The sequence below is a fragment of the Myiozetetes cayanensis genome, unplaced genomic scaffold, assembly GCF_022539395.1.
Source record: "Myiozetetes cayanensis isolate MyiCay16 unplaced genomic scaffold, myiCay2020 scf6-25, whole genome shotgun sequence".
NCBI lineage: Eukaryota > Metazoa > Chordata > Aves > Passeriformes > Tyrannidae > Myiozetetes > Myiozetetes cayanensis.
This window is the reverse complement of record NW_026087853.1, coordinates 36,620,020-36,639,883: the sequence shown is the minus strand read 5'-3', so window position 1 is coordinate 36,639,883 and position 19,864 is coordinate 36,620,020. Positions and strand designations below refer to the sequence as shown.

Sequence of the window (19,864 nt, the reverse complement as noted above, 5' to 3'; positions counted from 1 at the left end):
TTCAGCTGCATGCTCATTTAGCCCTCATCCTGCACTAGAAATACATAAGAAGGCAACACCCAGACTACAAACACATTTCTACTGGACTCAACATGAAAATCACAGACCACCTCATTTGCAACTGGCAAAAAATCCAAAGCAATTTTAATTTGCATTATTCCCTTTGTAAATCAATTATATACCTTTTTCTGGATAGAGTTTCTTACTGTCCCTTCTATGGCATCCACCTACCTTCCACTTTCACCATTGTACACACATATAGTTATCCACAAATACCCAAAACTCATCTGCAATTGACAATAATGTAAACAATTATTATAATATATTCACCATAATATATTAATTAGTTCAATATATTTTAACCCAGCTTCAGAATTGTATGAATTACAACTGCACCACCTCTACTCCCCAAAAAAGGAGAACAACTGCTGTTCTTTCATTTTGCATATATCACATAAATACTCTTATAAGTATATCCCCCCCATCACACTGTGAAACCACATCTGAGACCATCTGGCACTGACCCAGAACTGAATCACTCCTGCCACATGGCACGGCTTTGTTCATACCCCTATTGCATCCTACTGGCCACAAAAATGAATGGACCTTTATCAAATTGATTCAATGAGCCACTGAAGGTAAAGACAGTCTTAAAATATTTTAAATTTACCCATTAGGCATACAAGACTTTCCAAGCATTGAGGCATAACCTCTACCAAGTTACAACCCACCCTCCAGCTGAGACATCACAGTATTGCCAGCATTAACATACCCCTGAGCACAGGAACCTGCACTACACAGCCTCTGATTCACATTTAGTAGTAGCAACTAAAGAGCCCCACAGCTGAAAGCAATTACTAGTTCAGCTGCTGCCCCTTAGTCCTATCTGTTTTATGAGCCAGACACTTTGGAACTTGCTGTGTATATCAAAACAAATCAAAACTTTTAGTCATCCAAGTCAATAAACCAACCTCTGAAATACCATGAATTAGGAAGACCAGACCATTCTGTCAGCTCTATTGGGAGAACTGAGGCATCTGGTAGAAGAGTAAGGCCACCGTCTTGAACTACTGCTACTGTGAATTGGCAACTCTTCTGAGTCAGAGCCCTAAGGTTCCATGAAACATCCTAGCTCTGCACTGAAGTATCTCTGGTATTGGAATTTGCTCCATTTATAACACCATAGTAAAAGCTGTCAAGCATCCAGAGCCTGCAAAAATGACAAGTAGCTTTGCATCACACAGTACTTCCATGTATCGAATCTTATCATCATCATCAGGGTATTCCCCTTCAGAGAAAGCCTCACCCCCTAGATCCAACTGCAGCAAGATTTCTAAAGCTGTAAATAATTACACCTCTTTTTCTTGGTCCCACTACTGAAACAGGGGCTAGTCAGAGCCAATGTAATTTTCTTAATGGAATCAGGAATGAAGCCCATTGCTGATCTAGCAGAAGATGGATCATTGCAGCAGGCTTGGCAATAATTTTACTATTGATTTTATGTCAAACCAGATCTCAAGTAATGAGGTAATATTACTCTTCTTCTAAACAGAGATGTTAAAATTGATTTGCACACACAGAAGAGCTACTGGGGCATGACATAATTTTGAGAAATTTGCATGGATAGAAAGTTTGGAGTTGCAAAGCACTTAATGCTTAAGGCAAGAGAATTTAAGATTAACCCTCCAAACTTCTAATTTTAACTTTTGATTTGTCATTTCAACTTTTGGTTTGCATTAGCCTCTCAATCTCCTCTGCTGAAGAAATGTTTTCCTCCCTCTCCTTACCAATCCTTTCTATGCCATGGCTTTCCATATCCAACAAAGGTGACTGAGGATTAATTTTAGGAAAGATTTATTATAAAGAATAACCATTTCTTCATTAAGAGTGAAAATTGCAATACAGGAGAACATGAAAGCTGAAACATTTTCTAAATTGGGGGACTCACTGCATGGGTTATTGCACAAAGCTGTATTGTAGATGCTTCTAGATTTAATCAGTTAACATAAAAATTAGGAGGTTTACATTACTTTTCTACATAAAGGAAGTTGTTGTCTGTAAGTCCTCACAAGCATCCAGTTCTAACCACTGGATTTAAAAGAAAATAGATGAGAGAGCAGAATACATGCCCACCCCTCTTGCCTTCACCAACTGGTTAGAGGGTTATTCTTTGGCCCAGTGTATTTTTGGGTGCAAGTTCAACAGAGGCATGAGGGACACTAACTAAATCATACTCCCAGATTAGTGTTCAAAAATCATAGTCTTACATAACAGCTGGACAGCCTCACCTTTTCTAGATACACTTTTTGGTTGAAACGGCTGTGCTCATTGTTGTCAGTATGCATTAGGCATTTTCTGAGGACCTCTACCAGACTACTCCCTTGTCATCTGTACAGCAGGAGAAGTTAAATAACTTTTGTGGATAAAAACAATCCCACTAGTAGAAGAGAAGTGTCAAAAATGGCAAGTTTCTACAAGTGTCTCAGAAGGTGGTGGAGCATTTTATCACCATCACCCCTCCAGAAAAAGGGGGAAGACAAAAAACTAATAAATAAACAGTTTTGTGAGGTTGGATAACTGAAAACCCATGTGTGCACATGGCTGTGAACTTTTTGTTTTCTGACCTACCGAAACTACCATGGCCAGTTATATTTCAGAATAAAAAGACCTTAGTTGTAACCTGAATGAGCACCAAAACTGCAATCCTGAGAAAGTGACGACAGCTTTATGAGCTAAGTGCCAGAAAAAGAAGGCTTAGACTTGCAAGCAAGGTCACAGGCTCTTGATGTTTGAGCTTTATGCACATAATGAGAAATACAATTTTATATATTTTTTGTAAATACACAGGATCTCAAACATCTCACTCCCTGAGCAGGTCTCCATCTAATGGTAATGACTTAGAAAACCCATAATGTACAGATGTGGTATATAACAATAAATACTGTCACTTTGTGACTTTGTCCAGCTTATTCGGAGGACATGGAGCTGAAAGGCCATCCGTTTCTTTATTCTTTCAGGTATGCATGTGAAAAAAATAGTGGCAGCTTCAATACTACCAATTTAATGATAAATCCTAGTAGTTAGTGAGGTGGGCAGGACAGCCAGCAACTTTCTCTTACACATATATTTAAGCTTTTGAGAACTGTGTAGCTGATGGGTCCTGAAGGAGAAAACATCATCAGGAGAAGATTTCTAGGTCCAGAAAGAGGATAGTTCACTGAAGGAGTCTGGTGCAGCTGAAGTATATGATGAGGTATAGCTTGATCATGGAATTGAGAGGTGACAAGAGGGACTGAAGCAGGACTTTCTGGAGTGCATGATTATCTGAAAAAAAGTGCTATCTAGCATTTTTTTAATGTCTAAATTCCTGCTCTGATCTCAAGACAATCCCTTGGTAGTGATTGTCAATGCTTACACTATGTACTACACATGGGCATCTATCTCGTTGTCTGCTCGTTGTCCTCCTTGTTGGGCTCAAAATTGCATAGCAGTGTTCAGCTGACACAGAAAAGCTTGTAGAACTCCTACTCTGTATGGAAAGACCCTGTAAAGTGGCAGCACTTCAGGGTGATTTCACTTATCAGCAAGCAATATTGTTAAAATCTTAGTCGTGGAGAGAATGTTCACTTCAGGCTACCTGCCTAGCAAGAAGCAGCTCAATCACTGTGTTGGAAACAAATTCTACTCTGCCTGCATGGTCAGATTTTTTTCTGAATTGTATCAAGATTTTAAAGAGTTTCCCTGTAATGAGGGGGAAAAGGAAGGGTTTTTTAGGATAGGAACCATCTAACGTGGTTCCTATCTCTCGCTTGTGTCTTTTCTATCCCTCCTTTGTATTTTGATTTCAAACAGGACTCAGTCACCTTCCATGTTTAAAATCTGAAGAATAAACTTTCGGAGCTTACCAACGTTTCACTTCACTCACTAAGAAAAAGTAATACCGGTGTCTTTGCCAACTTCCAGTAAAGCTAACTCCATTCTAATAACTCTAAATACTGTCACTTTTAGAGAGATTGTAATCTTGATTTCGCTTAAAATTGTTTTGCAGTGCTCAAATAAGCTGCTAAACAATGTCTATGATCCATTCCAGAGACACTGCAGCAAATGCTAGCAAAGCCTGGTCTGGCCAGCTAGGAGTAGCGAAAGAGTATTTTCTGAGTTTACATAGGTGAATGGAGCTGCAGCTGCAGTTGCAGAAGCCTCTTAAATACTCAAAGCAGCAAAGGCAGCTTTGAGTAAGTAAAAAAGGACATTAGAAACTAATCCCAGAAAATGCAACAGATTCCCCTTTAAATTGGCAAGAAGATGGGGAAGGAGTAGCCAGGAAGGAACTGAGCAACAGATAAAAGTGAGAGAGAGAGAGATCTGAAAAAAAAAAAAAAAAAAATTTTTTTTTGTCAAACTCTGCTATCTTTGGCTGACTGGGACTCTTGGCTACAGATCTCCATGGCAGCCTGGGGAGTGCCAAAGAATTCAAAGAAAACAAGAACTGGGATCTAATGCTTAAGTTCTCCATGGGAGTCAGTCAGGTGATGGAAATAAAAAACTCTGTTGTGTGTCTGACCCAGGTTCTTACAAGTTGGATTGCAGCAAAGGAAAAACAAGCACATGGAAAATGGCAAAATTAGATGACACGTGGACTTTTCTCCTTCTTTTCCTGTTGTGATTTGTTCTCTTTGCCCATTTCTCCTCCTTACTGCATTCTGTTACACACAGGAATGAAAAAGTAAAATATTGGCAAGATCAAAGTGAATAGAGGATAAGATCTGGGGCTTCTGCACTTTCTTTTGTTTTCCTTCACCTCTTCTTACCTCTAGCCCCAGTTTTTCCCCTCCCTGAACTCTACAAATGAAGCAAAAATGGATGCTTCTGAACCTACTAGAAAGGATGGAATTACTAAAGAGGTAAAATTAACCCCACCTCAACATGAGAGCTGTGACCATTGTAACAATGATTGGACCCACTGAATCCTTAGAGATATCAGTCATGTTACCAAGTCAGTCTTTGGACTAAACTCATTTTACATCTGTAGTTCTGGCATCAATGAGAGCATTAACCACGCTTCACCCTTCTAAATGAGAGGGAAGAAGAGTAAGACCTATGCTAGTGTGTTCTTTGCAAAGAGGACACAAAATCTGGGTCTGTTGTGGACATTCTGTCAGGAAGCTGTGTGCTTCTGTCCTGAGAGTTCTACCTTCATTTTCTTCTGTAATAGCAGCAGTGATCTCAAGAAGGGAGAAGACACCAATAAACAGCAGCCTGGAGGAACTCCACTCTACCTTGCAATTCAAAGGAGTAACAGTTGAAAACTGATTATCTTACCCAGCATTCTCCTCATGGCCAACTCTCAGAGAAATCGCTGTATTTTTGTTTGTCTCCACATATCTGATGTCAACTGTGAACCTCTGAAGGAGAGGAACAGCATCCTGTGAACATACGGCCAGTTCCAGCAAGCAGGAGTCCAAACTCCCGAGCAGGATGGGGCTGTGCAGGCTGAACTCACATCTATCTGGGAGCCTACTGGTGTTCAGAAGGAAAATGTCCCCTGTGAGGAGAGAAAAACAAAACAAAACAAGAGACACGCAGTGTGGATGGAAGAGCGATAATAGGAGGAAAATGGATAAGGAGTTTGAAGAAAGGAATCATGAGGATAAAAGACAGGACTATGCACAAAACCCTAAAAAATAAGAGAGAAAGGAGAATAAAGCAAAAATAGGGGGTTTAGGTAAAGAAGTGATAGAAAAAATGAGAAGAGAAGAAACCAAACAAAGCAAAGTGAAGACATGTCCAACAAAACAAAAGCCAAAGACTTTGCAAGTCAGACAGCGGACATGTGGAGCCAGCTCTGGTTTATGAAGGGTTGAGTTTCCTAAGAAAAATTCAGTCACTGTAAGAAAAAGTAACTTATCCCAAAATGTGGAGATACAAAATGAGTATATAATGGGGCTACCTGTTTAAAGGGTATATACATACACACAAATTTAGGCAGCATACATGCATTACATGGCTTTTTTTGACTCTTGAGCACTGACAGCACCTCTAGGAGTACTGCATCATAACCAGCATATGGTGGTATTTTTAGTCACATTGACCTGAGGTCTCAGCCTGCTGACTCCTGCTGCTGCCACCCACAGCTGCAACCAGAGCTGGGAGAAAGCAGATATCCATTCAAGAGGAGCTGTAACACTGCCTACCTTCAATATCTCCACAGGAGGAACTGTTTTCCAGAAGCAGCTGCTGCCTCTCCTGAGACACCAGGACACCGATGGACGATAACACCCAGTCTGGTTTTCCAAAACTGTCTGTAGACGTCACCCATGAACAGCTTGAGCCGATGATACAAGAGATTTCTGTTATGAGAAACCAAAGGTTTCACTGAAGCTTTACCACAGCTCAAGGGGCAAGGGTAACACAGACACATGAATGAACAGGTGTAGAGTGTATGGGGGCTATATCTCCCAAGAAAGGGAAGAGCTGAAGGGAAAAAAGAAAGTTTGTCTTGGGCAATAACAACAGAATCTCTCCCACAACAGGTCAAAGAACATGCCAGAATGAAAAACTAATCTGCAAATTCTTCACAGGTGTAAGTCAACATCCTCCCACTGGTACCAACAGTGAATTTATATCAGTGGAAGGTCTAGATCAGAAGTACACAAAATCCTGAACGAGAATAATATCTAGTGCAACAAGGATATTGAAACTGTATGGATTTAGTATTTTGGCAGAGAGAAAGAACTGATAGTCTAAGGTCAACCCTCTCTCAGCAACAAAGAGCTTGACAGGGTCTCAAGCAGAAGAGCTGAGCAACACAAGCTTCACATAATCTTTTATTTTTATCTTTTAAAAACAGTCTTGCTTTCCTCCAGAAGGATGGATAAGAACACCCTCTTAACAAACTCCAGAGTCTGTTTGCAGTACTGAAAACACTAGATCATCCTGGCCAGAATTTTTCTTAATCAGCATGTTATAAGCCAGACAAAAAGTAATTCTCAGTTCTCTCATCAATCTAATATAAACTCCCTGAAGGGATGTTAGCTGCACAAAGCTCTCCCACACACAGAGTGGAGCTGAATAGATATGGTGAGCTGATATTAACTTTCGTGATATTTATTTTCAGTAGTAATAATAATATTACAGTAATAACTGGAGCATCCCCAGGCCATATAAGAAATAGCAAAAGACTAAACATTCATATTTAGGATCCTGATGTTCTGAGGGTATTCAGACCTTGTGAACATGAATGAAGAAGAGAACAGGCAGGTATGAAGAGCAGAGTTAAGGTCAGGGATATAACAAGGACATGTGGTTGTACAGGTGACACAGGTGGGGCAGGAATAAAAAACATAAGAGCCTCCACAAGATTTCCTATACTTCACCTAAACTTCCAGAAAAAAAGAGGAAACAGAAACATCTTTTGAGTGCAACTTCAAAAGAGACAAGTTTTCTCGTAATTATTGAAGTTAATTCTAACTTTGTTTTTACAAAACACCACCCAGTGTACATGGGTAAGAGAAACATGGATGTTACAGAATTGCTCCTCGTCTTCCTCCACAATTACTTTGGACACTCTCTAACCCTTTCTGGCCTGTTAGAACTGGAGGTTGCTGCCTTTCTCAATCCTGGGTGAACCATCCAAATATCTTCTTAGCCCAATTTATCCAGTGCACACAGCTTAGCAAAGGCCTGCTGCAGTGTTCAGCCTATCATTTTTAAATAGAAGCCACAAGCAGATGAACTCACAAATTGTGCATGTGTGTGTCTGTGTACGAAATGCCAGATTACAGCAGGGCACAAGAAGGAAGGTATGAACCACTCTCCTGGCTCTGCTGGATTTAGGGAAAAATGTCTGTGCACAGCTTCAGGCTATGGTTTGATGATCCAGTTAAAACAGCTTTAAGGATCTGAATAGCTCAGAAACTCCATTGCTGTGTGAGACAAAGCAGAGTCCTGATCCACACCTGCTGTGCTGTTACAAATTTATTGAAGTTTGTCAGGTTAACTTAGTATCCACAGTCTCCTTGTCAGTACAAGTAATATTTTTATCAGATAATTTTCTAGTTGATCATAAAACCCAGAAAGCAATTTCTCTCACAACAGCAAGACAGTGGAAGAGACCAAAGGGAAAGCTCAGGAAAGAAAAAATTCCTCCTATTTTTTTAATAGACAGTTACTTGAACTGAAACTATTATTTATGACAAAATAATTTCATCAAATGTTACCCATACCTCCACTTGCAGTAGCAAGGACTGTACCAATACAGACTTAATCCTTTGAGCATGCCTCACATAACAAAGCAGCTGACAGCTCAGACAGAAGGTGAATACAGCTTTCCTCTTAAAAAGCACCTACTTCACATACTGTCTAGGCTTTACAAAGCCTATCTGCCACAAGCTGAGGGTGGAGAGGATCTGAATACCTGGAAGAGTCTGAAACAGATCAGGAAAGTTTTTTACATCCAGTAAAAAAAAATATTGTTTTTTCTGTTGTTGCATGGTGGTGGAAAGACCGATCAACAAGAAGCTGTTGTTTAACATAAATCACAGAGCTAAAGAGCTGGATACATTCATGGTCACAGTGAAAGTGGAAGCTGAAACCTCTGACACGGCTGTGTACTACCTTACAGATGTTTCATATCCAGCTTCTCTTAGCACCTATGCACTTGGAGAACAAGTCCAAGTCAGCAAAAAGGAATAATATGACAGAAATGAAAAGGTAAAACTAAGTATAATAGAGAAATATATCTATATTACTACAATCAGCAAAGGGCATATCTTAAGACATTACAAAACTGCTCTGAAGAAGTTTAGATTGAAGAAAGCTCACTGGCAGTCCATGGTATGTCACCAAGGACTTTAAAGAATTAGATACCATTCGCAAGATGGGACTGCAAGCAACATTGCCTAGCCAGGCAAGGCTAGGTCACCTAGCCACCTCCTGGGAGGAATGTATGACTTTTCTAGCACCACAGACCTTTCTTTATTGTTTAGCATCTTCATTAACGACCTGAGCAAGGGGGCAGAGTGGACCCTCAGCAAGTTCACAGAGGTTACAAAACGTGGTGGAGATGCTGACACACCATATGGCTGTGCTGCCATTCAGAGCAATCCAGACAGGCTGAGGGTTGGGACAATAGGAACCTCTTGAAGAAAAAGCCAACTCCTGCTGCATCTCGGAAGGTATAACCCCCTGCACCAGGGCCTGACTGGCTGGAAAGCAGCTCTGAAGAGAAGGACTTTGGGTGATGTGGTGGACAAGCTCTCCATGAGTAAACAATGCACCCTTAGAACAAAGGCAACCAACAGCTTTCTGGGCTGCATTAGAAAGAACATTGCCAGTAGATGAAGAGATGATTCTTCCTCTCTGCTCAGCACTGGTGATACCACATCTGGAGTATTGTGCTCAAGCTCTGGGTTCCTTAGTACAAGAAAGATACAGACTTACAGGAACAAGTCCAGCACAGGTCCAAAAAGAAGACTGAAGCATCTTTCATTAGAGGAGAGGCTGACAGAGCTGGGACTGTTCAAGTACGTAGAAGAGAAGGATCAGGGGGATTTTATGACTGTGTACAAACACATTGATGAGAGGGAATGAAGAGGAAGCCAGGAAATTCTCAGTAGCATCTACTAACAGGACAAGAGGAAACAGACACAAATTTAAAAAGCACAGCTCACTGTGCTTTTACAATGCCTAGATAAAGAAAATTCCAGTTGAAAATAAAATTTCATTTAGTTTCAAGAAAGGCAATTTGTTCTACAGTTGTGGGAAAGCAGCTCCACTAATTGGCTTTTATTTTAAGAATTCCCAATCCTAAATCTGGTGAATTTCAGTGTGCTGAATGGAAAATATTTTATTTTTCTTTCCTTTCCTTTTTTCTTTTTCTTTTCCTACTGTGTTGGGGATGGTTGGTTTGTTTGTTTTTATTTTTTGGGGGTGTTGAACAGGTTTTTTGTGGTTTTGTTTGCTTGCTTTGTTTTGTTTGGGTTTGTTTAATACGGAAGTAAGGGATTCCCTTAAGTTTACTCTGGCCTTTCTGAGTCATTGTTCCATTTCCAGTCAGAAATAAAGTGTCACAGCTTTCTGGTAAAGGGTGTTTGTGATTGCTGGCATCTATCTTACATCTAGACTCTGAAGGAGAAATAAGGAAGATGGAGGGAAGAGGACTTGTGGTACCTGGTTTAGCAGGCTGATGCAATGAAACCATCCTATTTTTTATCAGGGAGAGCTTCTGAGGTGGATTTGGTGAAGAAGAGTTTTCTTCTTGTGATCCAGAACAGGAGACAACAGCTGTAACAAAATAAAAAGAAAAGAGGATGCCTTTGATGTTTCTGTACAAAACTATGCTCCCATATTGTTAAGAATGAGCACATATTTAACAAATCTCTGTTATATTACTCTCACCCTCATTGCAGTTCTTGGTGCAGTACTGTCCTGATGATGTTTCACGATAGCCCCACCACTTCCCAGAAACATAACTACAACAAAATATTTCACTTAGTAATACGTTCTTTATGGTTCTTACACACTCCCATCTTTACCAGTATATAACCTCTAGCCACTGTACATTCCAGTACTGCCCATGTTGCAGTAACAGTACATCTACCTGCCAGCCAACAATTACACCCCTAAAGTGTTCAGGCTGGACAGGGCTTTGAGCAACCTGATCTAGTGAAAAAGATATCCTTGCCTATGACAGGGTGGTTGGACAGATAAACTTTAAAGGCCTCTTCTGACCCAAACCATTCCATGATTCTATGATCAGAAAAAGAGCTAAACTGTAAAACATACAATACATGACATGGATTTATCAGCAATCTTTTGGGAGGATGTGCTTAAGAGCTCTCATCTTCACCACACAAGAACACTCCATCTGAAACTAACACTAATGAAACTTTCCATCACTACACACAACCAGGAAACAGTTTCCTTTCTTACTGCCAGGCATGAGGGCTGGGTTTTCCAAAGGAATCAATAATCCTCTATCTGATATATAGTAATATGTACTCTCTCCAATACCCTTTGTATTAATCCCCCTGTGCTGCTCTGTCTCTGGGATTCCTTTGTCATGGATCTATAAAAACCTCCATTAATAACTGATATTTGATCACAATTATAGCACCAATTTACACACATTTGTGCATTTTTATTCATGTAAAATGTAGAGTCCTGATGTAAAGTTTGGTTGTGCTGGAGAAAAAGACCAAAACCTCAGAAGATATAAAACAGCATAGAAATTATTCTCCACCAATGTGAAGAGTAGATCCAACATGGTAAGATTAGCTAGTTTTAAATGAAGGCATACTTCTGAATCATCTTTGTTATTAAAAGTAAAACAATTCAGAATTACTACCCATTGTAGTATTTCTGTCAATGAAATATTTAGTACCTTCAGACTTCTCTTTGGAACAACTCATACCAACAATGGTTATTTTATTTATTTAACCTGTGTATGTGAAAATACAAAAGTCCCAAACTAAGCATGCAGTAGTCTGTATTTAAGATAGTTTCCAGTCTTTTGTAGAAATCATGGACAAGTTGGCTAAAATAAACATTTGTTTTCAAAAGATGTTCAGACAGTGAGATGTCTGAAGTCTCTCAAACTTTGACCACATGGGTTATGAGCTCAGCAATATAAAAATGGCAGATCATGACAGAGGACAGGAATCCTAATCACATGAATTGCAGTTGATATACAAAGATGTATAGATATACCACAGTTAACAGCTGAGATATTCTCAACAGAACTAATCTGAAGAGTAATATTATTTAATATTATGAAAACATGCACCAGGATCTATAAAAAGCAAAGCCCCCCCAAACTTCAACGTGTGTTCAACTTTTTCACTTACTACTGTGTTTCATTTTTCAGTAATATCTGGTCTGATTTTACACTGCTATAACAATTTTCAGTTTAATACATATGATAACTTGCGTCGCACAGTGAATAAAATGCTGTGAAATATTTCATGCATGAAAATGCTCTATCCTTCCACCTTCTATTATATTATTAAAGACAGTCATTCAAGGGGTTCCAGGGAAGGGTAACTTTTGAACAGAATGGCATCTTGCCAGAGCAGACACGTGCTATACTGATGACAGACTAGGGGTCTCCACAGACCCATTGCCAAATGCTACATTTTCCCCTGACCCTATTTTCAAATATGTAGGGACATAATTGTTGGAAAAGTTAATTCTGCATTGCACATAATGAAATCCTCAAAAAGAATGGGCCAGCCTTACGAAAGGGTTGCCTTATGAATAATCCATGCTAATAATTAACCATATCTTGCCAATAAATCTATTTCACCATATTAAAAGAAATTCTGCTGCAGAAAAGAGAAGAACTTGACAACTGGAATCTGCTCCTCCCAACTTACATTCTCTGCCTGTTGAGATGTTGCTCAGTTCTGTATCTCCTAACCTTTGTTAAGCACTACTGCAGCTTCAGTATTTACTTCCCTCAGGGCTTTCTGTAAAGTCTATTCCACCCACTCACACACTCCAAGCTGCTTGTGTGTTTTGGAAATAGCCTGAATATCGTGGGACCCACAAAACATAGTACATTCATAGCAGAAGTTCTGCTAGAGACATTCCCTCTGATAAATCTAAAACTTAATCAATATATTTGACTTGCACATCCACTACAAACACCTTCTGGATGTTTCTCTTATTTCTCATTAGCAAGCTCAAGGTGCAGTGGCAGATTGCCATGAACAGAGCCTTAAGTTACTTGGAACACGAATTTACTCCTTTAGTGTGGAAAAAATTTCCATTGCCATTGGTGATGGCTGAGACAAACAAGGTAAAAAAAACCAACAAAAGCATCCTATTTAATTTTGACAAGAAGCAAAAAAGTGTTCATTGTAATGCATGTAACAACTCTCATCACTCTGGGAAGATGCCACTTAAGAAACTGGGCATATGAGAGGAAGGAAAGGCAGTCACTACAGCTGAGTTCACTGACAGGTGAAATATACTTGAACAGAAGGCCTAGACTCAGTGTTAGGCAATGAATTTGTTCATATTCACCCACAAAAACATGCACCCATTCATTTATTTCCTCATCACAAAGAATTTCTGGCTATGGTGGAGTAGAAGAGGACTCACAGCACTCCAGTCCAGGCTACACTCTTACTATATATCTCTGTTATTTTTCTCTCTCACTCATTGAACCTCTTTGATTGAACTAAAAATCTAGTGCAGATAGTCTCTAAAAGAAACTGGGGCCTGCAGAGGTGCTTCTGATAATCCTTTCACACATTTATATGTAATTTTTGTTTGACATGAAATTCAACTTTAAACAAATAATAAGGACTATTGCTTTTCAAGTTCATGATTTCTCTATATTGATCAGCAAAAGTCAATTATTTAAGTGGAAAAAAAACCATAAGAAGGAAAGGAAGGAGATTCATGATTTTACGCTAAGTCTGCCATCAAGGAACATAAAATGATCAGGAAGAAACAGTGAGTGTAACATATTCAACTGTCACAGAAAAAATATGGGATCTTATAACACAGCACAAATCCATCTCTTTTTCTGTAAAAAGTACAAACACAGTAAAATCAGAAGCCTCCAGCACTGAGAATGCAATTCCATTCCTTTCACTATCTTGCAGGGAAAAAAGATATCTGGAGAGCTGATTTGTTTCCTGAATCCTGATGTTACTTTGTAGAAGAGAAGAAAATTGCAGAAAATACTTACAGAACTCATGATGGGAAATCAATTCCAGGTCAGCCAAGACATCTTCCTGACAAAGTAGGGATTTCCTTTAGAGCATTTTCTAGTGGTTTTCCCCATCTGATATCAAAATAGCAACTCAATATTTCTCACTGCTTCTCTGAGAAAGATAAACTAATGTACAGGGTAATATGTCTGACTGTCAGGAAGTCAGACTGAGCAGAAGACTCTTTGTCTCCTACCTATCCAAGTATTTTTCAATGGCTCCTAAACCTTCCACTTTCAGCTCAACAAATAATCTCTCTCCTTCATGAGTATTTACAGCTTTAAGTTACTAATCTTTCACCTTGAAAATGTCACTGTGATCTCCTGCTGCTCACTATTAGACCTTTTCATTCTTTGCTCATCAGTTGGTTCATCTCCATGTCCCTTGCTTATTTCATCACTCTTATTGTACTCTGTCTAGATAGATTGCAGGTAATGGTCGAAAGGGGAACAACACAACCAAATTCAGTTTTGCCAAAGCTTATTATAGAAGGTGATATTTCAGGATCTTCCTAGAACCCTCTCCAGTTTTTCAGGGAAAAAGGCAGAAAGGCAAACATCAGTGCACACTAATGTCATGCTATGCAGAATGACTATTCTGCTCCCTCCTCATCCCTGTTCATCCATGCAACAATCTCAGTAATTTTGGCCAAAAAAAATTATTTTAATCAATCACTCACCTTGACATCAAGTCTCTCTGTGTCATATTCCATTCCAGAACAGGTATTCCTACCTTCAACATATGTAGTATTTCCCTTTGAGATACCTAATTTTTATCGCATTGATGAGTTGATCTCTGCCTTATTTTTTCCTTCCTTAAGTTATCAGCAGATCAGTACAGTTTTAATATTGTCTTCTGACTTACTGCTAAACTGCTAAATAGAACATAACCAGAATTTACTCTTACAGGAAACTTATAGGCAGAGCTAATTGACAACAATTCCCACAATGATTCCTATTTATACTTTCAATTTTAAACCCACATGGAACATAATGATTTGTACCAGGAACTCACTAAAGTACATATGTAGAGTTATCAGTTGAAGAACAGAAAGGTGAAATGTCCACACTATGACTTTTGTCAGACTGGTAAACTCATTTAAAAAATGACACTGCAATAAGAAGTCTTTTCATATGAGCCCTTTAGATTAACAAGTGATTATAAACCCTTTTCTAGTTCTCTGATCTGATGTCAAATACTCTGTTATTTTTACTCACTGATGCTAAGACAGCTATCTTCGTATTACCAAGCAGTCTTATTTGTAGGAGTAGGGCAAACGTAATTAAGTACAGTTATCCAGCATGTTCCATTTACCCCATTTAAAGACTAGAGCAGCATTAACTTTCTTCCAGTTCCCCAGATTTTCCTCAGCATCCTGACACTTACTGCATAATTTCAACATGGATGTCTTTCAAGGTTCCTTAAATAGTTCTTTCAAAATTCTTGAACACAAGCTGTCTTGACTAGTTCTTTTACAAAGCAGGCATTTTAATAACTGCTCTTTCACAGCACTTCTGGGTTGTTAAGAAAACTATTGCATTATTTCTATGTGACAGTAACATATCAATTGTTTGGTTTATTTTTTCCTAGAAGACAAATATTTATTGAACACTTTTTCTTTTTGTCTCTATTATTGACAAACCTACCACACAAGTCTATAATAGATTCATATAATTGCTAAGATATTTTTGCTACTAATGCACTTGGAAAATTTCCTTTGGTTTCCTACTGATTTCTTCTTAATTTCTTTTGCTTTCTTTATCTATCGCTAAACTTTCAACTTTTCAACTTCTTTTTATTGCAAGTAATGTCATATATTTGTAATTTTTAATAGCATAGCATTCCCTTTCAGCTATAGGTTTTTGTATTTCCAGCTGTTTACAGAAAGAACTCAATTATTATCTGAATTCTTTTATCCACAGATTTTCTTTCTTAGTTAGTGTGACAGTGTTTTAAATTCTGGGAGATTTACCGCTTCTGGAAGTACCAAGATACAGCACTTTCAGGTGTTATTTAGGCATTAAAGTCCATTTATTTGAATGCCTAAGCTGAAGTACATATCAAGCTGTTTCCAACTTTTGTTCTGTTTCAAAGAAAGGTGTATTCAAGCACCAGCATTTCCACTTGTGGAACATCTGAGTTTAGTTCTGAGCTCAGTTCTTACCTCAATTATTTATTTGCTGAGAACGAGTGTAAAATATTATCCTAATAAGTGTCATGAGGATTTGGATTCAGGTATTGTCATCTCCACAATATTTGCAAATATGCTCTCATACTGTCAGAATGAAACCACCAATAGGACAGTTGTGTTGAAGGCTCTACACACACACAAGGCTTTTCTTCTCCCTTACACACAATAGGCTACTTAGTATTTCATCCAGATCTTTAGCTGAATTTGACAGTCTATAGCAGTCATCAGCAAACACATCAACATTTATTTTAGGTATTAATTGTCCTTCAAGATAATTTTGTTCAATAGCTGGGGAAAGAGGTAATGTCATTTCTGTCACTGCTGTACAATGCTGTTCCAAACCTACTTCCAACATTTGATTCCAATCACGGGAATCCTCCCTCCTAGTCAGAAATTCCAGGTTTAGAAATTAGCAATTGCATTCCATTGCTACTTGCTTATTACCCAGCCTTATCAAGCTGGTAGTAGGCAGTTGAAGAACTCTTTCAGTCCTTGGTGCCTTGATTAATTGTATTCTTAACACCTTGACTTTGCTAAACCAGTGTTTTTATTCCTTGCTTTTCAATAATTTCCCTTGGTTGCTAGTTAATTACCACCAGAAAAAGTCTGGCCTAACAAGTCTAGAAGGTTGTTTCTCTTCCAGTGAGTTGGAGGCCAGTCAAACCATACACTCTCTTTTCATCAGAGAATACAGACATGCATTTCATTGACCCAAGTCTTATACAAATTATCTGCCTAGCAGAATACTTACAGACTTGTTCCTTTGCTAACTTGACTTCCTGTACTATTTTACATTAATGATATCTAAGAACATACCTTGTACCTTCTTTGGCACCATAACAAGATTTCCAAGAGTCAGTTATATTCTGAAAAACTAAACCCAGTCATTTATGCTAGTACAGACTATATGTGGTAGTGCGCTCTAATTTACTTCAAAGAACCTTCTCAGATGTTGCAGTCCCATCTGGTATTCCATCCACCAGAGGCAGAATGCCACCTCCTTGATCACCTGCTGATTGCTGACAATCTTCTTGAAGGGTGGTAAGTGGATCACTCTGAAGAGCTTTTCACAACCAGCAACTCCCTGTTATAATATTCACTTGGATTGCCAAAGATCATCTGCAGTTTCCATGACATACTGAATGACTAGACATTTCTGGTTGCACAAAATTCCTACAGTCCTCTCTCCTGCTGCTCACAGCATGCCTGCTTCCTGACTGCCTCTAGTTACACAAAGTGCTGCTTTGTCTCTCATTTCCTCGCCTTCTTTATTCGGTCGCTCAGTGACCAGTTCCTTCCCTGGATAGTGATGTTTCCTGAATCATTTTGTGCAATCACTCTCTATCCTCCCCAAAGCTTTGCAGAGTGCATACTCAACCCTTCATACATCAAATACTCGTTTCTAACAAAATCACCATGCTTCACTTAAAAATTAAACTCATTAAGCTCTGGCACTGAGTACAGTACATTGCAGGTTTCCATCCCTGTGCTACAGCTACTGGATAGCACTCACACAAAAATAAGTTTTGTCCATGCCACCTATATTTTTATCACAAACCTCACCTATTGGATAAAATACAAGATGGAATTCTTGGGTCCTCCTCTTGATACTACTTCCCTAACTTGGCATATTGCTTTTGGATAGCAACTTGCTAATTATGATCTCTTATTCAGTTTTCAGTGTATAGCTACACCTACCGAAATAGATCTGAATTACTATTTTAATTACCTTTGAGAAATAGAATGCCAAAACCACTTCTTGAAATCCAAAAATATGCCATCTACTTCATCGTCCTAATTTACTAATGATGCAGTGTACATATGCACATACTCGTGTGCGTATATTGTCACATTAATTTAGAAAGATTTAACTTTCTATAGAACAGCTGCTCAATATTCATATGTCTATTTTTATAATACTATTTGCTTATTACTCACATATAATAAGGGCTAGGTTTTGTATCGTGTCTCACCTCTCTTAAGGCTGCCTGGAATCAATCATACGGTGCACAATAGTTCAAAGGCTTTCCACGGACCTGTAAGACACACTGTTTGCAGGAACTCCATTCTGCTCTAGTTTTTACTTTCTCTTCTCAGACTGGGGTGACTGCTAGAAGAGGCACCTACTGCACTTTTGTTGGCTGTGTACAGACATGGTACTGACAGTTAACACAAGCTGTACCAATGTTTGTTCTGAGTAAGAAGGATTTGTCCATACGACCTACAGCTTGAATGGCAATGAAACTTTGGTTTTCTTGGTAGAATTTCATTGGTCTGAGCTACAGTCTTGCATCTGAAAGTTGACCATTCCTGTGGTGACAGAATATAAAAAACACACTTCTGTCAGAGACAGCAGAATTCCTGAATTCTTAATCTGGAACTTTTTCTCCCCTTCATCCTCCACTCACACTCATGGGGAAAGAAAAATACAAAATAATTTAAGAGAGGCATAGCTGTTTATCTCATGAGGAATAAGGATCTTCTTAGGTTCCTAAAAACTGGCCAAAACAGAGGTGGGAAAAAGAAGTAAAAAAAAAAATAAATAAAATCAAAAGTGTTAAGTGAATCAGAAAGGGGAAAAAATTATTTTTGATTCTTTCAGAACCTTTTCTATTGTTTTCAAACCTCAAAACACTTTTTTTTTATTTTTCTGCAATATAAACACTGTCCATTCTAAAGGAAATTTTCCTCTCTCAGCAGTTAATTTTTTTAGGTATTTTCAATCTAGTTTACAGTCAGGCCACACTGTCCCTTGCCAAAACCACAAGGATGATGAGCTGGGGAGAGGAAGGATGCAAGCCTTTCAAGCTGGCTTTGCGATTAGAGAAAAGGGATGTGAAATCGCACCCTAAGATACCTGTTTTACAACAAATTGCCAAAGAACCATCATCCTAGAGGGAACATAACTTGGATGTCTGCCTTACATTAGATGTATAACTCTTAGATTAATAAAATTTAGGGGGATGTGTCCAACTCTTAATAGAGGCTTTCAAGCAGCTACAAAGAAGAACCAAGAATACTGGATGGAAATACATTTTGTCTTCCAAGGGAACAGCACTTCAAAACTGTTGTGGTCTTTCACATAAATTTAGAGGAAGAAATATAATTGTTTTATTTCTTTAGAACAGCAATCTTTAGAGGGTTTTTCACTGCAGTTTAAAAGTAAATGTATATGTGTGAATTCACACATGCAGATGTGACAGGCATAATTAGACACAAGGGAAGGTGAAGGAAACCATGAAGCCTGCAGATGCAGAGACAATTAGAAAGCTAAAGAGAAGGACTCCCTCACAAGGTTACTTAAAGCCTCTCTTTCTACTGATAATTGCAAAATGCTGAGCAGTGACCATTTTCTCATGGCATGTCTTTGTATGAAACTGTCAGTTCCTGGTATTAACAGGAAATACTAATATCTTCCAAATAATCACGTGGAAACTGTTATAGCATTTTGTTAAGGTTAAAACATGCCATCTTTACTCTGTAATCTACTCTGAGTTTGTAACACTAATGCAGTAAAATGATGTAATAACTAGCCAAAGAAAAATACTTCCATGCTCTCAAAACTGACTGTTTGCCATACTGAATGACTCATTTTATTGAGCAAGTCAAAGCATGAATTTAGAACAATTTGATTTGTGAAAAATGTTAAGATTTTGAGTCTCCATCATGACTAGAAATGAAAGAAGACTTCTAAAATCAGTTTCCCATGAGACAGAATACCTAGTTTTCATCAGACTCATATGCTGAGATGCTAAAAAAAACCTTCCATAAATTGTCCAGAGCAACCAATACAATTAGATGAAAGAGAAAGGAGATACATAATTGCTAGACAGCTGCCCTGTGGGAGATGCTCAGCTACCAGCTTCAGGATGCCTTTGCATTTTGTGGCCTGTGGCAGGAGCATCTCTGTCCCCGCTCTTTATCTTCCGTGTAACAGCAGTGCAACATTTTG

At 38.6% G+C, this 19,864-nt stretch overlaps 1 protein-coding gene across 2 annotated transcripts in view; it reads right to left on the bottom strand.

Annotated features, from left to right (window-relative positions):
* The window catches only part of LTK (leukocyte receptor tyrosine kinase), a 97,877-nt gene that overhangs the window by 45,472 nt on the left and 32,541 nt on the right, over nt 1-19,864 (bottom strand). For both annotated transcript variants that reach the window (XM_050335529.1, XM_050335528.1), the window contains exons 2-4: nt 10,171-10,284; nt 6,195-6,350; nt 5,323-5,545 (exon numbers count right to left, since the gene is read on the bottom strand). In XM_050335529.1, coding sequence (XP_050191486.1) covers nt 5,323-5,545; nt 6,195-6,350; nt 10,171-10,284 — 493 coding nt within the window. The remainder of the gene's footprint in view (nt 1-5,322; nt 5,546-6,194; nt 6,351-10,170; nt 10,285-19,864) is intronic.